The sequence below is a fragment of the Xiphophorus hellerii genome, chromosome 20 (genome assembly GCF_003331165.1).
Source record: "Xiphophorus hellerii strain 12219 chromosome 20, Xiphophorus_hellerii-4.1, whole genome shotgun sequence".
In the NCBI taxonomy this organism is placed as follows: Eukaryota; Metazoa; Chordata; class Actinopteri; order Cyprinodontiformes; family Poeciliidae; genus Xiphophorus; species Xiphophorus hellerii.
In genome coordinates this window covers 31,017,529-31,034,265 of record NC_045691.1, presented here as the reverse complement: position 1 = coordinate 31,034,265, position 16,737 = coordinate 31,017,529, and the positions used below count along the sequence as shown (strand labels likewise).

The window sequence follows — 16,737 nt, the reverse complement described above, 5'->3', positions numbered from 1 at the left end:
AGATATTTGAATGAGCAAAACATATGAAACATACAGGACAGCGTATGCTTTAAATGTCTTTTTCCAGTTTTACTAAAATGCATCTAAAACTAAAGACTGTCATGGTTTTTAAAGTAACTCCGTTCAAAAATGTGTTCAAGTTCATATTGAGGATGTTTCATTTTCTGAAAGTAATGTTTTTTGTTTTTTTTTATAAAACACAAATATACAATAAAATCATCAAGTGCAAATGTTGACAGGTTAGGCTGATTGAGTGTCCACAGGTGGTGACATCTTCTCCCATCACCCTGAGCAAAGGCATAAACCACAGGGGCGTACGCTGAGTCGCAATTACTAGTTTGACGAAGACGAAGAAGACAACAGGAAGTGGTAGGAGGATGGTGGTTTGTTTTTGGGGGGCCTTTTTTGGACAATGTGCAGCTGGCGCCACCAGAGCTCTCACAGGAACACACAATTCATAAAAAGTTGCGTCTCATTCCAACATGTTGAATCCATAGCTCTAAAGTAAAATCTCAAACACAACTAGTGTGAATGTCAGAGACACTTATATAACCTGAACATACCAATTAAAGGGTTGCATGACTCTCATACGACATGGATGTTTATGATAAAGTGTGGTTCGTTGGGTCCTCACCGCCCTCCGCAGTGGTGAATTCCACATTGTTGCTGGGTAAACTCTCAAAGCGACTGTTGGCCACAACCATGAACATCTTATATTTAGAGTAGGGCACCAAGTCTTTGAGAATCCCAGACGGCTCTGGCACAGTCGTGTAGAACCCAGTGGTCTTCTTCTCCTTGCTCACCACCAGCCCTGGAACCAGACTGGACTCGCGCCAGTAGTACAACTGGGAATTACGAAAGAGAGGACGCATGGGTAGGATGAAAAGTCAGAAAGTAGGGGAGGGTCTACAGTGGAGTCAGTTCTCAATTCAAAATGTTCCTCGTTCTCACTCTGTACTCTTTGAACTCCCCCTGGACAGAACTCAGATCTACAGGCTTCCAGTGGATGTTTGCTCTGGTGCTGCCAACCTTCAACACCCGCAGCTCAGAGGGTGAATCAGCGGGCTCTGAAAACAGAACCATCAGCCCGATATGTTTATTCAGGAGTTTGTTTTTGGAAACACGAAAGGTTTTCACAAAAATTATTATAATTTTTAAATATATTTGTTGCATTTCTTATTTATACTCACTGTCCTCTCCAGAATATCCAATGACAATGTTAGACTCGGGTCCTGATCCCAACTCATTCCTGGCCTGGATTTTTATCTCGTAAGGCACATATGTTTCAGTGTAACGAACAACGTATTTGGTCTCAGACGTGGTCACGTTGGTCCAGTCGTCCCCGGAGTCTTTCCGTCTCCACCACACGTTGTACTGCAGGTTTGGGCCGTTTTTCTCCAGATCGCGCAGCGGCTAGAGAAACAAATCAAGCTTCAAGTTCAAGCTGCTGGTTTGACGATTTGAAACGTCTTAATGTGACGTAAAACAGAAAATAAAGAAAAATCAGAAGGAATCTGTAAGGAGCTCAATAATAATAACAAGGCGAAGAGTTTAAAAGGTTGTGCCAAAAGATTAAGAATTTAAATATTAATAAAATTAACATAAAATATAAAACTAGACTTACAATCAGACTTTAACTACTGTGTAAAGTTATTTCTAACTGCAAGTGGAAAAGCTGGATTGTAATGTTTATGTTTTGGTGCTTCATTAGTCTTGAATCATGTAATGGTTTAGAATTTACTCTGTATTATTGTATATTTATTTTGATAACCAGTGCTTCCGATGCCGACACCTAAATGTTACCATAAGGATTTTCAGGCAAGCATGTAGTTCTCATAGGTCAACAGCAGGGGGTCACTGGAGCTATCTAACTTCAGGAATGCGTAGAATTTTTTAATGTATTTTTCGGCTCTGGTGGACTGTATTTCACACTAGACTGACAGGGCAGACGGGTTATGAGAGAGTGGAGAAGACATGCAGCAAAGGTCAACAGGCCGGGACTCGAACCCGTGGAGGTCTACCACCCGTGCCACCGACAAGGCTGATTTCCGTTTTTAAAACTAGTTATGATCTTCTTCTTCAAATATTTTTTACTACCAGTCACTCTGAATGATGAGCAATTTGCTTCCCTGATTCTGTTATTGCGTGGCGCCTTACCTCCCAGGTGATCTCCATGTTGTCCTTATCGGATCCCCAACCACGTAAATCTCTGGGAATGGCATCTGGGGCTGAATTTCAAAAGGATGAATAGATTTATATCAAATATGAGCAAGTAGATGTTTTCTTGCAATAATTTTTCTAACCTATGTTAATAAACACGATGGAGTGTGCTCTTGTGTTTCCCATGTTACGGACTGGCTAAGATAAAATGGGGCCGCTGAGTTTCATCCCAGGCAAACACGATGTGCCTTATTACTAGGTAACTTTGATCAAATTACCATTTTTTACAAATCTTCACCAGGGGTGCCACATGGTACTGTTTGTTGAGATCTTTACTAAATAAAGAGCTATTCCTGTACAGTAAATGAAACATTTGACCAAATTATCGTCTGGCTCAAGCCAGAGGCACGCACAGAATGTGATTTTAGATTTGATGCTACTTACGTGCCGCGGTGGTTTTGTACCGAGGTGAGGGCTGACTAGGTTGACTCCGACCCACTGAGTTAATGGCAATGACCCTGAACTGATAATTGACATTGGGGGCAAGCTGCAGGATGACAGAGTTGAGGTCTCCGGGGAAAGAGGACAGGTCCTGCCATCTGCCCGGCTCCCAGCGGTTCTCCTCGAACTGGACCAAGAACTCTGCAGAAAGCACAACGGGCTTCAGAATGAAACCATGTAAGGATGACACAGTAATAATCCGGAGTCCTTTGAGGATGTTACACTTCCTGTCTGACAGTAAGCCAACTACAGCTTGTCCTGAAAATATGGCTTTCATCCTTGCCAGAGTTCAAGGGGGGCAGCCTCTTACCTCCAGTGGTCATTGTACGAGAGACAGGGGTAACAAGTGCTAGTTCACCATGGTAACATAAGCTGCATTTACATTAAGCATAAAATTGAGCAACATGAAACTACAACATTAAATTTGCTTAATGGAAACAGAAATTTAAAAAAAGTTGGCTTTTTCAATAAAGTGTTTTTGAGCTAGGGATGAGTTGGCTTTTCAGCCGTATCGAGATAGATGCATTTTGCAAAACTGCACTGTAAGCACTTTTTTCGCACTACACTAGTCACGTGATCAACAGCCGGATGTTGCCACTGGCAGAAACAACAAACAAGACGACAGGAAGTAGTAGGAGAATGATGGCTTGGTTTTGTTTTTATCTGACAATGTGCAACTGGCAGATCTCTCAGCTTCACACAGTTCATATAAAAGGTTTTGAATCCATAGCTCTTCTTTAAAATCATAGACTACAGTTTCCCCAAAACACTGCATACTTAGCCGATCCAGAGTAGGCGGAGCTTGCCACTCCAATGACTAAATAAAACTCTGACATCTTCTCTGATGTCTGATAGATGACGAGTGCTAACGCCATGACTGAGTTATGAATATATCTCGTGTTTACATTTGTCGCCAAGATTATAGTCACTTATCACGTGAACAACCATGTGATTTTCATTTCCTTTCTTACTTAATGGAAACACCTCGATTGCAAAGTTGTGTTTTTTCGACATTAGCAAAATATAGACCAAGATCTGCACCAGTTTGTAATGGAAATGCTGTTATTGAGACACAAAAACGAACACATTCGGACTTTCCGCCACAGGCAACTTTTCTACGAAAAGGCAGTTGACCTAACGTGAATGCTTTTTAGCTGAGAGAGGAAGAATACACCTCAAAGAAAGCACAGGTTCCAGCGGCCAGAACGTACCTGTGACAGGGCTCCTGCGGTCGTTCCCAGGAATCCAAGTGAGGCGAACACTACGGGCTGATGGGTCTGACAGATCCAGATCTATTGGTGGGTCTGGACGGTCTGCAGAGGAACACAGGATAATACCGCTCAGAAGCAGACACACAACAACCTTCATTCATGGCATACTGTACACTAGGACTGCCTATATTTGGTTAGACAATCAAAACCTTTAGAAAATAAATAAAACAGAACAAAAACAAAAACCATAAAAGTAATAAAAGATCATAAAATTTGTCTTGTACTCTTTTCAACCAAAGGGATAAAAAACAAACTTTCACTAATATTTAATTAATTCTGTTATTCCAACAATTGAAAATTTTATTTTGTTCATCACAACTACAAACATCTGCACATGTTATTGGGATTTTATGTGATAGGCCAAAACAAACCAAAGTGCATGCTTGTGAAGAAAATTTGTTAGAGGCACCAAAGGACACATAGCCTTAGCAGCAATGGAATTAACTTTTTTATTTTGCCAGGAAGTCTCTTGAGGCAACATCTCTTTTTCAAGGAAGACCTGGAAATTGTGCATATCAAAGCACAAATTCATCTGTAGCAAGACTCATTTCCACAGACAATCCTAATCCATTCTGACTGAGTGGATACTTTTGTAAAGACGAATGAGCAAAAAGGTGAGTCCCAAAACACATCGTCAGCTTGTAGCTTTTCCCACTAAAATCAGATTTTTAGCTTTCAGATTTTAAATTTTCAACGCACCACCAGACTATGAACCGGAAATCCTGCCAGAGTAAATACAAACCGGTCCGCCAGTAAACCCAAAAGCTGCTCGAACAAGATCACACTTTCGCTCTTTCATTTTTTCTGCACTTTTGAGCTCCCATTGTGGATAAGTAGTACACTACTATTTTCTTTTTTTTTTTTTACAAGTAAAAGATTTGAGTTAGTACTTTTTTTCCCCCAAAGCAGATGCATTTTATTTTGCCAACGGGTCTCACTTCCTGTCTGACTCGTGACAGTCTCAGGGAATCGCTGGCAGCCTGCTAGGGTCCGTTGACTTTAAGGCGTTGTAACTGCTGCCAACATCATCCGACCTTATTTTCCGTCGGATCGCATGCCAAAACAGATCCGTTTTTTGGGCCTAAGTCTTTAGATGTAGAGATACACATGTTACATTCTTTTTGTATTTGTACAATGCCGTGCCTCGTTTGACTTCTGCGTCACAATTCTGTTCTGCTGTGGACAGACACATAAAAATCCCAATAAGAAAATAAATTAAAAAATGTGATTGTAATGTGACAAAACATAAAAAAGGAGGGAAATTTCAAATGCTGCACATATAGAGACGGAAGCAAGAACATAAAGTAGATAATAAGGCATCAGGACATGAAAAAAATAACAGAAGAGCTTCCAGCTGAGCCACATGTTACCTGGAGGCAAGGCACTAAAGACTGAGGGGTTGAGGAAGGCGTCCTCTGTGGGTCAGGAGGTGGGGATAAAGGTTAGATTAGTTAGGTTAGTCTACAAGCCAAGAAACAGCAAAGGAGAACAACAGTTAAAATATAACTTGAGTATCATTACAATTGAATTGTATGTAGCTTCTGATAAAGACATTCATTTCATGTAGAGCTTAGAAGATGATTAAATAGATTACCTTCTTTAATTTGCTACATCTCAATACATGTGCTGTTTTCTTGAAGCAAATTGCTATCTGGCTAAATGGAAGATTTAGTGTTTTCTACAAGTTATTCAAACTAGCTGGCTTCACTACAAACGACACGTTATTATTCTATCATTGAGTTCTTCTTGTATGAAATACACACTGTTGTACTGTTGGTTATGCAGATTTTCTTCAGACAATACATTCCATCACTATGCACAGTGATCTATTCTACATCTATGAGTCTATGTGAAGACTAGCGAGTTAGCTATATTTTACTTTACTTAATGAACATCACTGGTACAGGGAGTTGTGTTTCTGTCAGATCACATCAACGCTTTGCAGCACCATTCTATACACTAGTGTACCTAAGACAGTGAGGCGGGCTGAGGCTGAGTCCTGGTCTATCTCAGATTTAACAGTGCAGGTGTAAATTCCCTCATCGTTCTCACTGACAGACGGGATGGTCAGGGACTCTTCATCCTTCTTCAGCCTGGAGGACAGAAAACGGATCAGTTGTTAAGTAACATCCAGCAGCGTGTTTACTGAAAATTACGGAAGAGTGGCACAAGACTAAACTGTAGGCCCTCTGCTTTTTTCCTTGCATGTGATAGGATTGATTAGTGACAATCTGGGTTACAGTTGCCACTTGGATCAATCGTAGCCCAGCAGTGAACATTTACGTGCTGCTCCGTGTACAAAATACGGACGTTGGGGTAATCAAGCTTTTTCTGTAGCCACACCTCAACTGTGGAACCAGCTTCCACTACTGTAGATCTCCAATCTGTAACTGAACGGGATCTTTTTAAATCAACGCTAACAATGTTTTTCTATTCAGACCTTTACAAAATTAAAAATGTGACGCCACTTCTGGTTGTTTGTACTTGGGTTTTTCTACTTTCTGCCTTGTTTTTATTTCTTTGTCTTGTATATGTTGATTTTGTCAAGCACGTTGGTCATCAATATTGTGGATGCTTAAAGGATTATATAAATGACTGATTGATGGATCAATCGATTGCTTGGCTGGTTGGTTGGTTTGTTGGTTGGTTGGTTGGTTGGTTGGTTGGTTGGTTGAATTTGATGCAATCTCCACAATCTGGCAGTTGGAAGGACGGAAAGCCTGCCTACATTAATGACCTCGACCCCACTGAACACTAGAAAGGTAAACTTTGGTCTGCTGTTTGTTGGTCGCAGTGACCAACACAACCACACAGCTAGTGTTAACTTGCTACAAATGCTGGTTGAGGACTGAGATGTCATCCCACAGGAGTGTGTGACCAAGCTGGTGGCCAAGATGAGGAGGCGTTTCAGGTTGTTGGGGTTTTGCGTATGACTGAGCAACATACCTATTTGTTAAATAACTAAATTGTTAAATCGCCAAAGTATCTTGCTTCTTCAGACTTTAATCATCCAATTCAATAAACGACACCCAACGGCAGGATGAGCTGTTTAGCCGAGAGGGTTTGCCAAGTTTTTTATGGTCGCAATCCATATACTGAACTCTACTTTTCTTTACTAATGATTGACCATTTAAAGAGAAATAAACAATCTTTCAGATTTATTGACAAACTGGAGACATTATATTACAACAAGCTCAAAATTAACCAAACACTTATTGGGCTGAGTATGTGATGACTACATTCAAAAAGTGAAAGTAGGAAAAGTGGACTGACATGCACTGACATGCAGCAAAAATCCCATCCAGGAAACAAATTTAAAACCAAAATGTTCTGACTCTGATATAAACTTTAACAAAAGAGGCTTAATTGGTAAAAACAATCAGGTGTCATACCTCCATCCCAGATCCAGGCGCTCTCCGTCCTTGGTCCACGTCACCTTGGTGGGCAGGCTGGGGTCCGACACCACCTTACAGTGGAAGCTAGCTTTAGAGCCCCTCAAAACTGACTGGTGCGTGGGAGCTTGAATTATACGAGTAGGCTCTAAATCAGAGTTAAAATGACAGAACAAACAGTAGAAATAGGCACACTGACAGTCACATAGTATGACATCTAAACAACATCTTTGAGCGACTTCATCAACACATCTCTATATCGAATTCTGTTTTACTAAAGGCCTTTCTCCCACTCGCCCTCCTCTGGCTCCTTCTCGTTCAGGGATCACAGACTAGTTAAAGTGGTTCACTCCCCTTAACACCTTCACCTCCAACAGAAAAGGAATAACACATCTGAAGAGGAGAGGCATGATCAACTGGTAGAAACAAAGTTCTGAGGAAATAAAATAAAACAATTAATTACAGACATTCCTTCTTATGGCCAACTATTCCTGGATCAGTAATTACCATGTACAGAACTCAGATATTGTAAATGTACTTCCATAAAACATATTCACTCAGTCAATTTTAATCACTGTAGATGATTTTCACTGATGAGTTTAAACTACCAGTTCGTCCAAAACTCTTTTCCGTATCTGTTTTTCATTTGAGTTTTGAAAGATGAAGCCATTTTTGACTGATGGTGTCACACTTTTCTTCTATTTAACAAAAAAAATCTTTCCTGATGTCTTCTAATTGAATTAAACTTGGAATGCAAATGGACACACAAGGTACGTCAAGAAAAGGCACCAAAGAGCTTGACTTGCAGGCTATTTGGCACAGGGAAGGAAAATGTTCAAACGATCATGACAGTTAGTGTTTAAGCAATGCAATGTCTGACCTTTGACCTCCAGCTGGACCTGGTTCTCAGCATTGCCCAACATGTTGTTAGCCACACAGGTGTAGATGCCCTCATCCTCCTTTCGAGCGCGTTTTATCTCCAGGGTGCCGTTGACGTAGACCCGGTACTGACCCCCATCCAGCCCACTGCCCTGGCCATTCTTAAACCTTCAGAGTAAAGGTGAAGGTTAGCTTTGGTTAACAAAAAAATTCCCTAAAACACATTAATACTAACCAATCCGATATAGCTTTAAATTTAAAATAAGAAACACTAACAATAGAAAGCATTGCAGAGACACAGGACTTACATACAGCTAAATTGTGCGACCTGTCAGTGACTTGGTAAGTCATTCTACATCGCAGGAGCTGTGTTGGTTTGAAAATACTATGAGATGCTCACCAGCGAAGCTCGGGTAAAGGAGAGCCAAAGAAAGGGCAGTTGAGGAAGGTTCGGTTGTTCATGATGACTTTGATTAACTGATTTTTGGGTCCCAGCATCCGTGGAGCCATGTCTGTAACATGGAAGCTAAAGGTAACAATACTGAAGCAATGGCAGAGAGCTGCAAAGTCATTGGGACACTTTTTAACGTTTCTAAGAAATGATATCTTGGTGTGCTTAGGAGGTTGAACAAACAAACTGGTCCTGATATAAAGCTTTATCGATTTACAGTTTTGTCCCCGATCCTGGCAGTTTGTGGACATTATGCAGGAGCAGCTGCAGCTTTTGGTCATGTCCACTCAATTCATAGAATAAAAAAACAATGTTCATTTTGCTCAAACATATACTTAAAATCAGAGAAACTGATCATTTTAATTATATATACACACACACACGCACCCAAACACGTCCACACACACACATATATACTGTATATGGCATATATATGTCAGTTCACATTCAGTTCACTGAATGTGAACTGTTTGAAAACAATGTAAAAATGTAGGTCAAAAACAGAATAAGTTAAAGGAATTAGTTTAGTAGTTTGTAAAGTCATATATATATATATATATATATATATATATATATATATATATATATATATATATATATATATATATATATATATACCATGTTTAGGGCAGACTAAACATTCCCACGTCTCACCCAGAACACTGACGAAGGCGTTGGCCAGCAGGTAGCCGTGCTGGTTGGAGGCGTTGCACTGGTAAACTGCACTGCTTCCAATCTGCACCCCGCGGAACAGAATGGTGTCACCGAGAACTTCTCTGTTTGCGCTTGTTGGAGTTTCTGTGATCTCTGGAAAAAGAGAAACATAAGGAGAAAATGAAGAGAACAAAGTATAAAGATAGCTAAAAGGCCAAAGAAAGGGGAGCATTTTTACAGCTTAAGACTTTCTCTAGAGCAGATTTTATTCATCCGTTCATCCATTTTCTGACCTCAGTTAATCTATGAGTTGGAACTCATTTTGACTTTCCAATCATGTTGAACAAGAAAGGAGAGCGTTCCACGTGTGGCCACCTGTGTATTGCTTACACAGGTGGGCAAGTAATGCTAAGATGGCAGTCGACCTATAAGAAGCATCTGAAGCCATGACATCATCAAGTAGGAAATGATGTCATCTCCTACGTTGTCCACTGTCCATTGCTTAGACAGATAGCTATCATTATGTATGTGAACTCCTGATTTCGAAGACATTAACAAATAAATAAATAAAATTCTTTCTCTCATTATTGTGGAATTTTACAAATAAAAATAATTTTGATCATTCTAAGTGATTTAAAATGCGGGAAGTTTGGTCTGATTTAACTTCAGAGGCTGAGGACTAAAAAAGTCTTTTCATTGGTTGTATATAGATTTTTGCTTATGTAGCACAAACCTTACTTCAAGATCTACAACTTCCCAGTAAGAAATCTTTTTTGTTATATTTTTAAGATGAGAGGTCACTGAGAACCACGTTATAACTGTAACATTGTAACATGTCCGCCAGACATTAAATTTCCCCTGTTGATTGGGATACAGAACCCAAAGAGCTAATAATACGGGAGACTTTGCTGTATCTCTTTAAACGTCTAAAATAGTGATCAGATTTGTTATGGCACTTGGAGACATCACATAAAATGATCCCGTATAGTTAAATGTGGCTCTTCTCAAGACGGATTCAACTAATCACTGAAAGTGCATTTGCCCCAAATTTAACAAAAACAACAAAGAGCTAAGGGTGAAACAAAACGAGTCAAAAAAGAAGCCGTACTGTTTATTGGCTCGCCGTTCATAAGCCACTGGATGTTGGGCTTAGGGTTGCCGTTGGCTCGACACACCAGGCGGCCATTTTCCTCTGGGGCCAGCACCAGGTTTGTGGGTTTGTCTAACCAGTAAGGAGCAGCTGTGGGGGCAAAAAAGGAGCCAGTTTAGCCTAATAACACAGGTTCCTTCATTTTGTTACAACAAGCACCGTCTCATCCTCACCTTTAACTTGGACATCAATGGAATGGCGTATACTGCCCAGACGGTTGTCTGCCATGCAGACATACTCCCCAGCATCCTCCTCTGACACACTGAGAATTTTCAGGGTCTTATTGAAGTTCTCAAACTTCACCTTTTGTGCTGGCAGGTCTCCCCCTCTCTTAAACCACTTTATGGAGGGAGTCGGACTGCGAGGAAAACGGGCGGAGAGAGACACGTGTAAAACTTTGACGTAATAACTCTGTTTGTTGGATTACATCTAATATAGCAAGAAGAAACAAAGTAGCTCTAATCCTAACCCTAACAGACGGGTTTAAACTCTGTTTAGCTCTATTTCCCAAATAATCTCTATACTTCAAACATTGTCTGGACTTTGTTTATGCATTAAATCTCCAGTATGTAAATTTTCTATATTTTACAATTGACACTATGTCGTGACATTTTTTATCACAGTTTTGCTATGATAATTCGTTAAAAAAAAATGGATCTCCTCTGCTTTCTCCCAGTGATAACTAGAAATGACCAATCAGAGCCAGGAGGAGGAGGTCTTAGTGCTGTCAATCACCACTCTGTGTGGTGCTGCTCGTCTCCTCCTTCCCCTCCATGCTCTCTGCTATGCTGCAGCTAGCATACCCTTCAACAAATGCTAAGGCCAGTTAGCATGGCCACCTTATGACAGCGGATAAATGGTTTTCCTGTAACGGTAAGTAGTTTCACCACCATTGAGCAGCGAGTACGTGAGGTTAATTTACAGCGCCAAGACCCACCTCCTGGCTCTGATTGGCTGCTTTTGGTTAGGTGAATTTCTTCAGACAGAAATAGTAGCGGAGGGAGGAGATAGCTCTTTTCACATGGCGAAGGTTTTACAGTAGTAAAAAAAGCATCTTTTTTTAAAAGAAACTTACATATTGCAGCTTTAATAGCATTGGGATTGTAGAAGTTTTTTACTTTTTTTTGTTACAAAAAGCAATAACTATCAAATGTATGTATGGGGGCGTGGGTGTGTGTGTGTGTGTTGGCGTGGGGTGTTGGCGTGTGGGGGTGTGTGTGTAGGGGTGTAGGGGTGTATGTGTGTATGTATGTATGTATATTTTTTAATTTCCTCTCATTTGTACTGTATTTATATGCATATGTATGCGTGTGTTTGTGCTCACAGTCCAGCAGCGATACACTCCAGCAGCAATCGCTCATCTCGTAGCACCATTTTGGAGCTCCCACTCCCTTCAGGAGACAGGAAGGACGGCGGCGTTTCTGCTACTTTGCGGCCTGAAAATGAGAGACGATGGCAGGTTGATATGGGGACAAACACATTGATTGTCCCTGCAGAGTGAGTCGCATCCGACCAGCAGCTGGCCATCCTCCCTCTCACGTCATCTAACAATATTATTCCGATCATTTCCTCGTGGCTGAGTTTCGCCTGAGGAAGAAGCTAACATCCTCGATCTTGTCTGACAGGAAGACATTAGAAAAGACAGATACAGCACAGGGCTCATTCATCCTCACTCTCATTGGGTTAGAAAAGCAGCACATCAAATTAGCCAAGCATTTGGAAACATATTTAAGTTAATTACTAATTGGCCATTAGTGCACTGATGAAAAATGATAGTAATAATTTCCAAAAGAAAAAAGAAAAAACAACCTTGATGTTTTTGTGTTCTTTTGAATTCTAAAGTTAAAAGAAGGCATTTCTTTTTTATTCTACTTTATGGTGATTGCTCCAGTCTGTTCTCCAGATGAAACCTGAGTTATTCTTGCTACTCTGTTCCCCCAACATCTGAAACAAACCTGGTTAATCCAGGTGACATCTGAGCATCTGATTTGGTAATAGAAATATGTCTCTATTACCATAGGTCACAGGAAGTTATCCTGTGTAGGACTTGAACTCGTAATGCCCAAGTTCAACACCACAACTACATCTAATTATTGTAAGGAATTTGCACTTAAGAAGCGAGGTGGGTAGGTTTGTAGAAAAACACACTATTCACCTGGAGGCGGAAACGTTTCTATTACAAAGAATAGAAAGTGGTCATTTACTTTACCACTCAAAGGCCATAAATTACACAGTCGATCAACAATAAGGACTGTTTTAACCTAACAGAAGCTGCATTTCCATTAACCATACAATTGCTCAATTTGAAATGAGGAAAATAAATTTGCTTAAAGGAAAGACAGAAGCCAATTTTGAAAAAACCTCAGGCTTTTCTACAAAATGTTTTAGCGCTAGTATGTGGTGGTTTTTCAGTCATGTCAAAATATATACATTTCGCAAAACTGCAAAAGAAAAACACTTTTCTCACATCACACAAGTCACATGTTACTACTGGCGAAAACGACAAAGAAGACGACAGGAAGTAGTAGGAGGATGATCCGGACAATATGCAGCTGGCTCCACCAGAGCTCTCACAGCATCACACAGTTCATAAAAAGTTGTGTGTCATTCCAACGTGTTGAATCCATAGCTCTTCTGTAAAATCGGCGTCTACAATTTCCCCAAAACGCCACATACGTAGCCGCTCCCAAGTAGGCGGGGCTTGTTGCTCCAATACCTGAATGAGACACCAACATCTCCTCTAATGGTTGATATATGATGAGCGCTAGCGCCACGGTAACTGTTCACATCTGTTGCTACCATGATTTTTAACAACTAACAAGCTTATTGACATGGGATTTTAATTTCATTTCTTTTTAGAGGAAATGCCACAATTGCGTAATTGTGTGTGTGTGTGGGGGGGGGGGTTCTACATCAGCAGAATGTAGACAGAGATTTGGGCACATTTGTAATGGAAACACAGACACAACAACCTATAGAAACAGAGCAATGGAAAATTTAAAGAGCCTGTAGATTAAGCAGTTAGTTTAGGATAGATTCAGCTTCGCTAAGCATAGATTAGTGCGTAGACCATGTTATTGTGTAAACCGACTAGCGGGTTATTAGGAAGTAGACCACTATGACGTAAGACTCACCACCGAAGGGATCAGAGGCATTGTAAGATGTGTCATTATATGGCTCCGCTGGAAATAGCAGGCACAAACAAATGGCTGATCAGTGCAAAAACTAGTTGAACCAGGCAGTGGTACTGAAAAAACCTGGAAGATTTATTGAATTTGTTGAATGCCATATAGTACTTTATCAGTTTGAATAAGTAATATTGGTTGTTTTTCTTGTAAACCAGTTGTCTTTTATTAAAATGGCATAAATATTACTCTGGAGGATATATCTGGAGGAACACACAAACATATGTGTTCTTATTAGATTCATGGGAAGCACAATGAAAAACAGATTTTTTTTTTTTTCTTTTGGCAAGTAGATTTTTTTTTTTTTTAAATCAACAGAAAAGCACTACCACAGTGGATTTAAACTTGGGGAGATTTTAGAAGATGATACAGGAGAATTATATCTCTTCAAAACACTTGTAGGAAATAAAATAAATAAACACAGCATTAGGCTGCTAGCTTAATGCTAGCAGCTTAATGCTGACACTATCAGATCACTTCCATAGTGTCAATTTTCAAACTTACTTTATAATGAATATATACATTTCTTATCGTGTTAAGAATTTTGAGTTATCATTGTTATGATAATTTCCAACAAATGATGTTTAAAACCCGCTAAAACTGTCTATACTTTCAGGATTGACAACCTTTCTTTTTTCTCCACTGTTTGTTCATTAAGCAAAAATAACAACAAAAAACAATAAATTTGAAAATACAGTTACCAAGTGAAGTATACTCATTAGAAATAGGGATGTTTTTCAAGAGCAGTATTTGTGTTTGTGGGGCTGTAATTGCTGTGACACACAGTTGTACAGCTGCCTACAAAAGATGTCACAAATACTTCTTATTGTCACTTTTATCATTATCACAATAATGCCGCGAAACATTGTGGTAAAACTTTACGTCCACTGGTGTTCGCATGATGTCACTTACTGGTCTGAAATTTGAGGTTGAAGGGGTTCTTCTGCTGGATGGTGTATGTGAAGTTGAAGCGAGCGTTGCAGCTGTAGTCATTTTGAGCGTCTTGGACCAAAACATTGGAGAAGTACAGGTCTCCATTCAGACCCATGGAAACCCTCCTATCCTGATGGATGGGGATCATGTCTGTGTGACCAAAGAAAGGAAAACATTAGCACTATAGGAAAGTACAAACAAAATAACTCAGCGTTGCTTTCATTTCTATCTTATTTAGTTTTCATGACTCCATAGATGTGCTATATTAAATTGATGTGGGAGCTTTTAATTAAGATGTTTGTGTCATATCTTTCAATCAAACATTGGAAAGGTTACTGTATCCTAATGATTTTCCTGAGTGGAAAATAAAATCAGTACAATAAATAGAAATAGATAGAAATATAGATATAAACATGCATATGCCAGAGATCCCCACAAAAAAATCCGTTGGTTTTGAGTCCGGGTAGATTATTGTAACCCCAATCGGGTGAGCAACTGATTGAAAGCTCAAAAACCTGATCCGATTAGAGAATGTACTTTCTACGAGAGCTGGCAGGTCACAACACTCTTCTGTACAGATGCTGTCACTGCAGAAAGAAGATTCAAAGTTAGCTAGTTTCAATGTCAGCGAGGTCTTTGAGAGTAAAATCTGAATCTGTTTGTTTTTTGGGGGCGGGGTAAAGGTAAGGGTACAGAGGCAACAGTTTTTTTGTTAGTAATATGTTAATTATACTGGTTTGATCTGTGGATTTAAATGGGGATAAACAGACTTTCCAATGAGATGTTTTACTTAGTTTTCTTTTTGTCAAGAGACATTATTAGAAAGAAAAAATAATCTACCAAAAAATATATACAGTATATACTGTATATCTTTTCTATTTTGCTTCATTTCTTTGGTGGTGACTGGCCACTTAGTCATAATGAGGATGTTAAATTTTAAATAACTGAATTCTCTCTTTTCACTGTTTGGCATAAGCAAATCTGTTTTTATTGTTCCACACATACAGTATATGTCAAGAAATATTGCAGCATCAGCTGCTTGGAAAAGTGAACAACAAAAAAAAAGAAAGATAAAAAGTGTCAATAAAAACAAATCACTTTCAAGACTCTCAGCGTTTTCCTCTTGCTTTCCTGATCGGGCTAAAACAAGCCTAAATATGCTGAAGCCTGCACACATTTCTCTTTGTGTGATGAGAGTGAAGAGGAAAAACAACAGATACTTCATTTCTTTAAAAAAACCAAAACAAGTATGCTCTTCTTCTAATAAGGAAATAGCAAGTCTATGAGGAAGGTTTGCTCACTGCTGTCCATCCAGAATATCAATGGAGGAGGCAGGCCAGGTGGTGGGTTGCAGGGTAGGACCAGAGAGGAGCCTTCAGTCACCTGCACCGGGGCCAGCACTTCCTTAGGCCATAACGGGGCCTCTGAAAGACAAAGGGCGACAGACTCAGAATTCATTTTATTGTCATTGTGAACAAAAGAAAGCACAATGGAATTTAAAAAAGAACTCTCGAAGGTACGTCAAATAATTTAAAATAATAATGCATAAGTATGTCTCAATAACTTTAAAGATATAGTAGAAACCCACAGAAACAACTGGAATGTTAAGGAAAAATAAATAAATAGGAAATGTCCCCCTGTGTAGTCTCGCTCGCCCCTGTACCATTTTCTCTCTCTCTCTCTCCTCCTCAGCTTGCCTTCTGCTCTCTCCCCTCAAACCTGCAGCCTGTTTCTAATCATCCATCTGTCTCTGTGGTCCCTGGTTTCCCTGGTTCCTGTCATTTTTTTTGTTCTCCTCTGGCTCCCTGTGCTCCTTTTGATTTTTGGAAGTTTGTTCCTGTCTTCTTTTTTCACTTCATGTCATTTTTCACTATGATCCATGCTCCCAGCTCCAGTGTGCATTTTGGTCCAGCCATAAACTCACAAGTCATTACAGATATAGATTCATTTATTACGCAGAGTGGAATATTTTGAGCTCTTGCTTTTTTGTCATTTTGATGATTCTGGCATAGAGATCATGAAAACCGAGAGTCTCCGAAAATTCGAATATCACAAGGGATCAACAAAAAAGGACATTTTTAATAGAAATGTCATTTTTCCTGTTCATTTCTATGCCCTCAGTAATTGGTTGGGCTCCTTTTGCATGAATCACTGCATCAGT

At 39.7% G+C, this 16,737-nt stretch overlaps 1 protein-coding gene across 36 annotated transcripts in view; it reads right to left on the bottom strand.

Moving 5' to 3' along the window:
* nfasca (neurofascin homolog (chicken) a) overlaps positions 1-16,737 on the bottom strand; it is a 113,639-nt gene that overhangs the window by 28,408 nt on the left and 68,494 nt on the right. For 32 of the 36 annotated variants that reach the window (XR_004336984.1, XR_004336986.1, XR_004336987.1 and 29 more), the window contains 18 exons: positions 15,878-16,000; positions 14,556-14,726; positions 13,593-13,640; positions 11,783-11,894; positions 10,632-10,816; positions 10,417-10,548; positions 9,309-9,461; positions 8,604-8,715; positions 8,205-8,371; positions 7,325-7,472; positions 5,901-6,025; positions 5,303-5,347; positions 3,873-3,974; positions 2,605-2,802; positions 2,158-2,228; positions 1,191-1,413; positions 952-1,067; positions 635-845 (listed from right to left, as the gene is read on the bottom strand). Coding sequence is in view for 30 of the 36 variants with exons in the window: in XM_032548535.1 (XP_032404426.1) it covers positions 635-845; positions 952-1,067; positions 1,191-1,413; positions 2,158-2,228; positions 2,605-2,802; positions 3,873-3,974; positions 5,303-5,347; positions 5,901-6,025; positions 7,325-7,472; positions 8,205-8,371; positions 8,604-8,715; positions 9,309-9,461; positions 10,417-10,548; positions 10,632-10,816; positions 11,783-11,894; positions 13,593-13,640; positions 14,556-14,726; positions 15,878-16,000 (2,442 nt within the window). In the remaining 6 variants the exon portion in view is untranslated. The remainder of the gene's footprint in view (positions 1-634; positions 846-951; positions 1,068-1,190; positions 1,414-2,157; positions 2,229-2,604; positions 2,803-3,872; positions 3,975-5,302; positions 5,348-5,900; positions 6,026-7,324; positions 7,473-8,204; positions 8,372-8,603; positions 8,716-9,308; positions 9,462-10,416; positions 10,549-10,631; positions 10,817-11,782; positions 11,895-13,592; positions 13,641-14,555; positions 14,727-15,877; positions 16,001-16,737) is intronic. The other 4 variants (XM_032548548.1, XM_032548566.1, XM_032548550.1 and 1 more) reach the window with 2 other exon arrangements.